The following is a 10,407-nucleotide window of genomic DNA, read 5'->3' on the forward strand; positions in this document are numbered from 1 at the left end:
TGAATGAAACCATTGAGGAGCAGGTAAGCATGCTGGAAAGGATAGAGATTGAGGAAGCTGATGTGCTGAAAATTTTGACAAACATTAAGACTGACAAGTTGCCAGGGCCAGACCAGATTTGTCCTTGGCGGCTTTGGGAAGCGAGAAATGGGATTGCTTCGCCGCTTGCGAAGATCTTTGCCTCCCTCACGCTCTACTGGAGTCGTACCTGAGGACTGGAGAGAGGCAAATGTAATTCCTCTCCAAGAAAGGAAATGGGGAAATCTCCGGCAATTACAGACTAGTCAGTCTCGTCTGTCGTCTGCAAGGTGTTTGAAAGGATTCTGAGGGATAGAATTTATGACCATCTGGAAGAGCATGGCTTGATTAAATGCAGTCAGCACAACTTTGAGGGGCAGGTCATGCCTCACAAATCTTTGAGGATGTTACTAGACAAGTTGAGGGTAGAGTAGTGGATGTGGTATATATGGACTTAAAGGCATTTGATACGGTTCCACATGGAACCGTTCAGAAGGTCAGGAGGAATGGGGTACAGGGAAATTTAGCTGTCAGATACAGAATTGGCTAGTCAACTGAAGACAGTAAGTGGTAGTGGAAGGAAAGTATTCTGCCTGGAAGTCAGTGGTGAATGTTGTTGCACAGGGCTCTGTTCTTGGGCCTCTACTCTTTTTGTAGTTTTTATTAATGACTTCGATGAGGAGATTGAAGGATGGGTTAGCAGGTTTGCAGATGACAAAGGTTGGAGGTGTCATTGACAGTATAGAGGACTGTTGTAGGCTGTAGCGTGACATTGACAGAATGCAGAGATGGGCTGAGAGGTGGCAGATGGAGCTCAACCTGGATAAATGGGAGGTGATGCATTTTGAAAGGTCGAACTTGAAAGCTGAGTACAGGATTAAAGACCGGATTCTTGGCAGTGTGGAGGAACAGTGGGATCTTGGTGTGCAGGTACATAGATCCCTTAAAATGGCCACCCAAGTGGACAGGGTTGTTAAGAAAGCATATGGTGTTTTGGCTTTCATTAACAGGGGGATTGAGTTTAAGTCATGAGATCTTGTTGTAGCTCTATAAAACTTTGGTTAGACTGCATTTAGAATACTGTGTCCAGTTCTGGTCGCCCTATTGTAGGAAAGATGTGGATGCTTTGGAGAGGGTTCAGAGGAGGTTTACCAGGATGCTGCCTGGAATGGAGGGCTTATCTTACAAAGAGGTTGACTGAGCTTGAACTTCATTGGGGGGAAAAAAGGAAGAGAGGGGACCTACTTGAGGTGTACAAGATAATGAGGCATTGTTAACCAGAGACTTTTTTTTTCCCAGGGCAGAAATTGTTAACATGAGGGGTCATAGTTTTAAGCAGACAGTATAGAGGGGATGTCAGAGGCAAGTTCTTTACACAGAGAGTTGAGAGCATGGAATGCACTGCCAGCAGCAGTTGTGAAAGTGAGGTCGTTGGGGATATTGAAGAGGTTGCTGGACATGCATATGGTCACAGAAATTTGAGGGTTCGTACATTAGGTTTACCTTACCTGAGGATCAATGGTCGGCACAACATCGTGGGCTGAAGGGCCTTTTCTGTGCTGTACTGTTCAGTGTGTGGAATGACCTTCCAGAGGAAATGGTGGATGTGAGTACAGGTACAACATTTTAAAAGACATTGGATAAGTATATGAATAAGAAATGACAGGAAGGCTATGGGCCATGCATAGGCAAGTGGGACTAGTTTAGTTTGGTTATGGTCACCATTAAGTGGTGGGACTGAGTCTGTCTCTGTCTGTGTCCTAATCCCCTTGAATGCTCACCCATGATATGCTCATGTATGATGGCTCTTGCAGCCACCTCAGCTCTGAGCTCTGCAATTCCTTTCCCTTCTGTCTTTCCTTCTTCAAGAAACTCAAGACCTACCTGAAGCTTTCAGCCATTTGACCTGAAATATTGCCTTGTGGGTTGGTGTCGAATTTGCTTTACAATGTTCCTGTCATGTGCTTTCAGATGTTTTTAATTTTTTGAGATGTTATACAGTGCAAGTTCTTTTTCCCCTATTACTGGCAGGAATTAGATTCAAGTCCCTGCTTTGGTAATTGTTTGATCTAGTTAAGTCTTATTCTTGTGGTTTTATTCACATGTTCAGCATTATAATAGGGCATTGCTGGGTTTTGAGTAAATGGACAATAACTTTTGTCTGAAAACCTGTGAAGATCTATACTGTAAACTCTTGCTTTCTTTTCTCTCCCAGATCAGTTCATCCTTTTGAAGTTCCTGAGGTTATAAGCATTTTGGTGGATCAAGGCAATCCTTTATACTTGAAATGGATAGAAGAGACAGTACTTGAAGATTGATTTACTCACTGCCTTAAAAACTAGATAAGAGTGGAAAATTACAGGAGTGTGCAGATGGCTTGCCTCCCAGAGGGAAAGTTGGTGTGATCATCTCATTATCCAGTTAGAAGCTCCATTGAGTGCTATGGGTGGGCAAACAGAGCTCACTCTACCTCTGTCACAGAGGACAACCCCCTGACACATTGTAAAAAATTAGGTCCCTGAAATTACTCCAGAGGCCGGTATCTCATCACTGTCACCTTTATTTAAACATTGACCCAGCTAGCATGGAGCCACCTCCCAGAGTGAACAGAACCCCTGACACCCCTGTTTATATGTCAATCAGGACTCCAATTGGGGCTGTTAACCCGGTCCAATCAGGGAACTCCTATTCTGAGGTCTATCTGACTGACTTCGCTCCAATCACTTCCCCTCTGTCCTGGGATGTAGGTCCGTTCTCTTCCCTGTAGCCTCTCCTGGGGCATTTTCACAACAGGTCTGGTTCCTTCAACTCTGCCTCTGATACTCATGGCATGTATCAGACTGTGTGGCCTGTCACTCACCCCCTGAGTGATTCGGCAAAGTTCATCTTCAGGTGGTAACAGTGTCAAGGCTGCAACATCTACTGTATTCATCTCGTCCTCAAGTTTCTTCAATGCTAAGTGGAGGAGGAGAACCCATAGGTTCTGACAGCCTTCATGGCTGTTCTGAGGGGCCATGAGATGTTTTACTCCTGCCTCATTTGCAAGGTTGCAGCTTTCAAGCAGCCCATGTGCTCAGGACTGCCTCGACTCCCTGAACTTTGTGTCAGGACCTGACCATGCATCAATCACACCTCTTATCCACGCAGGGCCATTCTTATGGTTTCAACACCAAACTCTGAAGTAAACTGCCACTCCTGCTTAGGAGTTTTGTGTCCAGTACTGGCCTTTCTGATGCAGTTTCATCTCTCCCCTGGTTTGGGAGGATCAGGTTTTACCTGGTGCAGAGTCTTCTCCCCCATTAGCAGCTCTGCTGGAGCTGTCCCTGTAGTTGAGATGGTCCTATGATCAAACAAGAACAAGACAGTTCGGTATCCAATGAAGCTGTAGCCTGATTCTTTAAGACTGCCTTCAAAGTTTGGACTGTTCTTTCCACCATACCGTTGGATGATGGATGGTATGGAGCTGTCCTGACATGCCAAATGCCATGTGACTTAAATAATACTTAACTTTCCTGCTGTTAATCAATCTGCTGAGTAAAATCGAATAAATCTCAATTACAGGAGGCTTGGAATCATAATCTTCCTTAGTTAAAACCTCTTGGATGGTTTTCGTATCTGGTACCTCACAAAAAATTAGGCTTCTAATAACCAAAAAACTGTCCAGAAGCTGTCAGGAGAATTACTCATTGCTTTTTGTCTGCCCCAATGTCATTTGCCCAGAAACAATTATGCATTCTTTCCACATGTTTGATCCTGCTGTTGAAGACTGGACTAAAGTCCAGTTTCCCAAACAATGGTATGATGCTAGAAATGCTTACCCTAACTCCAAGCTGGTGATTGTAGGCAAATCTCTTCAGAGGCATGTTCTTCCCCTTGTTGCAACTGAACTAACTCCAGAGGATGGTATCCCATCACCAAGTCACTTTGTTTACACATGCATAATACATGACACTGACCCAGATGCCACAGAGCCAGCTGTGTGAACAGAACCCTTAACACTCCTGTTTATACCTGTCAGCCAGGACCCTCTGGGGCCGTTAACCCGGTCCAGTCAGGGAACTTGTATTCTGTGAGATCCACCTGGTTGGCATTATTCCAATCACTACATCCCACCCCTCTAAGTCCTGGGAATAAGGAGGTGATGGCCTAACCACTTGATGTATATAATATGCTACCCTCACCAAAACATGTAGTGGGGATATGCAATATCAAGTCCTAGAATTTGATTTCCATTACAGGTTTTTAAAAAAGATGGGTGTAGAATTGAATGCTTGTCTTGTTTTGATATAAAAATGTTGTCATAACTCCTGATAGTGAATACATTGTTTTTCAGGGAAATTATATCTTTACACTGTATGCTGTCTTGAGTGACCTTCTCATTTTACTTAAGAGAATCTAAAACCATTGTATCAAAACCCTGCTCTTTCACTGATGTGCAAACACATTAACTTCCCACATTTACAAAATTTCAATCTCACAGATAAGCCATGCCCAGGTTTTCAGAAATAAGACACTTACTTTCATTTCAGAGTATCTAAATTGTATGTCTGTAAATGTAGCCAAAATGTCTGCAAACTTTGATTGAATATTAAGATATTTTCTCATCCCACATGAATTAAAAGGTTTGTGAGGCTGTAGTGTGGGTAAGACTTTTTTTAATGTAGATTTTACAGTCCCGCTGGTGACATGAGAGAATTATAGTCTAAGATGTATAAAAGTGAAATATCTTGAAATTAGATTGGTAATCTCATTGAATTTTTAGTTTTTAATACAGAAATATTTAAAGCCTTTTTTAAAATGGGAACTGATGCCAGAAGTTCAGAAATAGGTATTTTTTCAAAAGAGCTGAATGTCACTAATGCAACCTGATTAATACCTTTATAACTAAACAGTAGAATGTTTGTTTTTCCCCACAACTTTTGAGAGCTTACTAACCAGGAGTTCTAAAAAATAACTTATCCAGTCTCCTGTGGCCTTGCATGTAGGTATTGAGGTGATTTTGCAATACAAAGACAAGAATTTGTATGACTTTGTACAGGGTTTTATTGTTCTGTAATTGTGTAACTGGCTTAATATGTCAATTTAGAATATTTTCTATTGCTTGGGAAGGTTCTATGAAACCACAACTTTCTTTTAAAGTGCAACTCAGATTTCTTTAAAAATGTAACTAGGTGAGATACATTAAATGTATGATTATTATGCACCATAAATGGTTGTTAATTATCTTTTTTATATTTTGATTAGCCTGTGACATCAAACTGAGAAGTGGGAACATAAATACAGGAGCAGGGATAGATTGTGCTGTTCTCATTCCATACAATCATGGCTGATTTTCTGCCTCCCCTTAACTTTCTCAAACATTCTCTTTATTCTTTTAATTGCCTGGGAGACCAAATGTCTACCCATTATAAATTAAATGCATTCAACAATAGTATCTTCAGGCTGTAGGAGAGAATTCCAAAGGGTCACAACATTTAAGTGAGGATGCTGTTCCTTGATTTAGCCCTAAATATTGATCTTCTACCATGAAACTGTACTCCTGTGTTCTAGATTTCCTGGTCCCAGGGGAAACAATTTCTGATTCTAGCCTGCCAAGCTCCTTCAAAATCTTTCATGTACATTTCATGATAGAGCTAAAGAGGCAATGATCTAATGGTATTATCACTGGACTGTCAACCCAGGGACCTGGGTTCAAATCCCACCACAGCAGATGGTGAAATTTGAATTCAATAAAGATCTGGAATTAGGAGTCTAATGATGACCATAAAGCCATTGTTTGTCAGGGGAAACCCACCTGGTTCACTAGTGTCCCTTAGCAAAGTAAACTGCCATCCTTACCTGGTTTGGCCTACATGTGACTCTCATAGCAATATGGTTGGCTCTTACTGCCATCTGAGATGGTTAGTTAAATAAATGCTGACCTAGCTGGAGATGTCTTCATCCCATGAACTAATGGGAAAAAAAAACCTGTGGGTGGAGTTGAGGGATAGGATGGTTGAAATAAACTAAAAGCAGAACCAGCTTCTTAATTCCTGGTAACTGATAGCAGTACATTCTGAGGTAAGAGTTATTCCTGAGATTTATGATGAATCACAGACTTCCTTTTGTCTAATGTACCATATCTGCACCATTACTGTCTGTTATTACCCACCCATATCTGGAAATGCTCAAAACATACAGGAGATTTGCCAACATCTTTTTAAAGGGATAGTTTATTCAGCATCGTAAGCATGTTCCACAGTGCACTGTTCACATACCACCCAGCAACCATTGTAGAATGGGTACTGGGAGAGGTCCAGGAATAATGCCGTTAACAACATCAGCTCGAGAGTACAGAGGAGACGAATGAGATATTGGGGGGGGGTGGGGTGAAAAGTGTAGGATCACTGTGACTGTGATAGTAAAAGCAAATATTTCCTCAATTTAGTGTAAAAGGCAATCTGATCAGTTCACTCTAAATCACTAAAAAATTGAACTTGGAACAAAATACTGGTTCTAAATTTGAGACCATGCCAGATAAATTCCCAATCTTCCTTGATTCTTGTTGCTGTATGCAATAACATGGTATAGGAAGTTCTTATCTTTTAAGGTGCATGAATTTTCTTAATTAACAAGGAAACCCTGATCAAAACAGTTTGTAAAAGACAGGACTACTCTGCCTTCAGTCAACAACAGGAAGCTTTGAGGCATGGGTAGTGATGGGAGAGGACATGCCAGTAACTACAATGTGGTTGACCGGTCCAGTGAACGAATCTGGATCTTAAACCACCACCACGAAATCAGAATCTGGCTAGTTTGAGGATATTTTGGAAGCAACAAATTCAGATGGCTGGAGCAGGTCAGATAGAAACCTGGACCTCCTGGTTTGGAGGTAGGAACACTACCACTATTACATAAACATATCTTTTTTTTCTTCCAGGATAATTGTCTATTTAACATGTCCAATTTACAACCAGATCTGTACTAAAATTCTGGAAATAGACAGTTCCTTGTTTTCTTTGTTTTATTTTAAGATTGAACAACAAGGTGATAACCTAAGTGTTGCTGTACATATTGACATTTCTATTTTGTCACGGATCCAGTATTGACAAACTGTCAACTTGTATAAATACAAAAAAAGCTTCTGAATGCTATAACGATTTCCCAGTAAAACTACTACTCCAGTGTCAAAAGACAGCTCCTCCACTGAACTCCTTTCTTCAACTAGTGGCTCAGCCCAAACAAAAATAATTGTGTTGAGTTTCTAGTTCAGATGAAAGATTTCAGCATACTGAACTACAAGATTTTCATGACAGCTACTGACTTGGTCAAAGTGTCTACCCTCTACCCCCTTTTGTTTTGAAAAAGTACATATCATGAGAGCGCATGGGATTTTTTTTTAGGAAATCACCTTTTCCAATCCCTTCTGTGGGCAAGTATTGAAATTGAGAAAGGTGACAACAGCACAGGATAACAGCCCAAGAATTTATTGCCAATTGTTTTGCAAAGCTGGATAATACAGAAAAGAATACTGACTGCATAAGAAAGGTACATGTTTCATTACAGGGAAAAGGGTGATTATGTATTGTGCTTGCTTACAAATGTACAATGTTAAAGTAATACTGTGAAACCACTAATGGTTATGCAAATCACATTGTGTAGGTAACATTTGTACAATGATTGTCATGTCAGATTTTTCTAATGTTAGAATTGATTTTAATCAAACACTTCAGGAGGCATAAGAATCCCAACAGCAAGATGCATTCCAGTGCTAGAGACTTGGTACAGTACCAAGCACTCACCATTTTCAGTTCCTTTTGCAACCTATAACGTTCCCATTAGGCATACAGTACCAAATGCCAACGAGCATGGTGCTGGAAAAGCACAGTTGGTCAGGCCACACCTAAGGAGTAGGAGAGTTGATGTTTCAATTATAAGCCCTTCATCAGGAATGAATGATGAAGAGCGTATGCTCGAAACGATGACTCACCTGATCCTCGGATGCTGCCTGACCTGCTGTGCTTTTCCAGCACCACACTCTTCAACTCCAATCACCAGCATCTGTAGTCCTCACTTTCTCTTACGATACCAAAAGGTTGTGTGGCCATATGTGAAAGTCATAGCATTTGCTCAATTCTGGTTATTGTCAGTTTAAACCACTGTGATAACTGGTCAGACATAAATAATAAAATAAACTAAGAAAAGTTGATTGTCTGTATGTTAAACAATCTTGACAGCAAAGTAAGTCTTTACATGCCACCTACTCAACAAAACATTTTGCTATTCATGGTTTCTGAAGTAATATTGCTATTTGCAACTTCATTTTCTTTCTCACAAAGATTACTAAAGCAAAGAGCATTGAAAGGAACTTCATAAAACAGACTGAACATTTTTTATTCACAATAATGGAAATTCTCATGTTTTCTAAGCCAGGACTGAGCACTATGCAAGTCATACCATCACTGAAAAGCAGAATTACCTTAAACTTACAGAACCTGTGAAGAGAAAAGCTTTATTTCATCACAACTGACATGGATAGAACTTTTCAGATGAATTGTTTGGTGGGTTTTATTTCAACAATGTGCAGGTCTTGCAAAGGAAAAGCCAGTAAAACTTAAGAATGATGTAAACTCATCCAACTTGTCTTCTATATCTCAAAAAATGGAGCTCCAGTAGTCCATTTCCAGGTTTTACTGTTTGCTCTCTGGTTTTCCCTTCTGGCTCCGATCACAGTCTTACACCACCCAGATTCTGGGTCTGATAGCAACAGCAAAACATTGTCCTCCCAACAAAGTGAACAATGAAAACTGAATGAGGAACATGAGAGAGGAAACTGAACTTTTGTCTTTGGGAAATCAAACCAGAAAGTCTGAGAGACCCACGAAGCCTGACAGATGAGGTATTACTACTTAAGTATATAATTCAGTTTGCTTTAGATTGTCCTGCTGGGAAGCTGGGCTGGGTTCAGATGTACAGTGCCTGGGATACTGAACTCGTTTCAGCCCATTGTTGAGCACATATCCGGCAGCATGTTGTCATCCCACATCTGAACAGGCCCTGGTTCTGGATCTGCTTTATCAGGCCTTTTAGCAGAGTAAGGTATTGATCCACAAAACTGACACTTTGTAGGTGCATTCTGTCCATACAAACAGGTAAAATTAAGTTCCAATTTCCTCCGCCTGTGTGCAAGTTCTAATGTAAAGGTTCCTACTGGTCTTTATCAGATAGACATTCCTTTCAAACCTGTTACTACTGGGTCATAATCCAAAACTAGGGATAACAAACAGACGAAATGTCTTCCATCACACCCCACTTATTAAAAGTGAATTAGGGCATGTAGCTCAAGCAGCTTTTTCACTAGCTCCTGTTTCCTTATCAAAACCAGTTTCGCTCCCTCATTGCCATAGAATTTATTGGTAATTTTAAAAAAAAATCTTTTGTCTATCGAAAAATAAAGCCACAAAAACACCAAGTCTTTGGCTAGCAAGGCTTATTCTATGGAGTCTAAAATCAGAATCAAATTAACCTCCAAATTGCACACATGAAAGAGCCACTAAAATTATTGTGTTTTGTTTTGGCCACAGTCAACGTTAAGAAGATGATCTTTCTCCATTGGAGACTTAAAGCAAGATATTATCAAGAACAGCATTTTTAAAAATTAACTTGCCAGTTTTCTTGAAAACATGATTTGAGTGATTGGTCATTGATGTCAATTTCAATCCCACTCAGATCAATTCAGAGAAAGAACTAGGTTTTTCACAATAAAAATACCTCTGTATTAATTGAGAGAAAACGACAATTCACCGACACCTTTAATCTGGTTGAAACACACTAGTTTTCTTTCAAACTAACTTAAGAGTTCATACAACCGTTTTAATTTTTAAGCTGCATGGGACCATAACATCTTTAGCAACACTTTACCATGACAATATATATCATACACTTTGATTATCAATAATAACTATAGCATCCAAGAATTGCATTTGGAACATGGGTTGGTACATTCAAAGACATTAAAGCTCAACTTTTGAGATCAAGCAGAATTTCTGCAGTTTTCAAAGTGCACAGCCTTTCTGCACCTGTCTGCAGAAGGGAATTCGTGAAACAGGTTCAGTTCCCACGACTGCTCTGATCGTTAGTGCATAGATAGTGTGGAGCTGACTCAGGCAGAAGAGAAATGTCCCCAGTTTGATCCTTGTTTTTGTGGGGTTCTCAGCCACAGTTGGCTGTGAGACACATTACATTTGGTTTTGGAATTCCAGGGGTCGAAATTAAAGCAAATGCAATCTGATTCTTTCTCCTGATTGCAATCCTGTGATTCCTGCCAGAAAGTGTTCACATAAGCTGAGGTATAAGCAGGGATACTTGGAAAAGACAGGGTCCTGCTGCCAGAGATGGAGGCATGGGGGG

General features: G+C 40.5%; 1 protein-coding gene across 2 annotated transcripts in view; it reads left to right on the forward strand.

Moving 5' to 3' along the window:
• Nucleotides 1-5,228, forward strand: part of LOC140469562 (divalent-cation tolerance protein CutA) — a 28,170-nt gene extending 22,942 nt beyond the window's left edge. For both annotated transcript variants that reach the window (XM_072566202.1, XM_072566203.1), the window contains one exon: nt 2,234-5,228. In XM_072566202.1, coding sequence (XP_072422303.1) covers nt 2,234-2,336 — 103 coding nt within the window. In that variant the 3' untranslated portion in view covers nt 2,337-5,228. The remainder of the gene's footprint in view (nt 1-2,233) is intronic.
• The last annotated feature ends 5,179 nt before the right edge of the window (nt 5,229-10,407 follow it).

This window comes from Chiloscyllium punctatum, chromosome 49 (assembly GCF_047496795.1).
Source record: "Chiloscyllium punctatum isolate Juve2018m chromosome 49, sChiPun1.3, whole genome shotgun sequence".
NCBI lineage: Eukaryota > Metazoa > Chordata > Chondrichthyes > Orectolobiformes > Hemiscylliidae > Chiloscyllium > Chiloscyllium punctatum.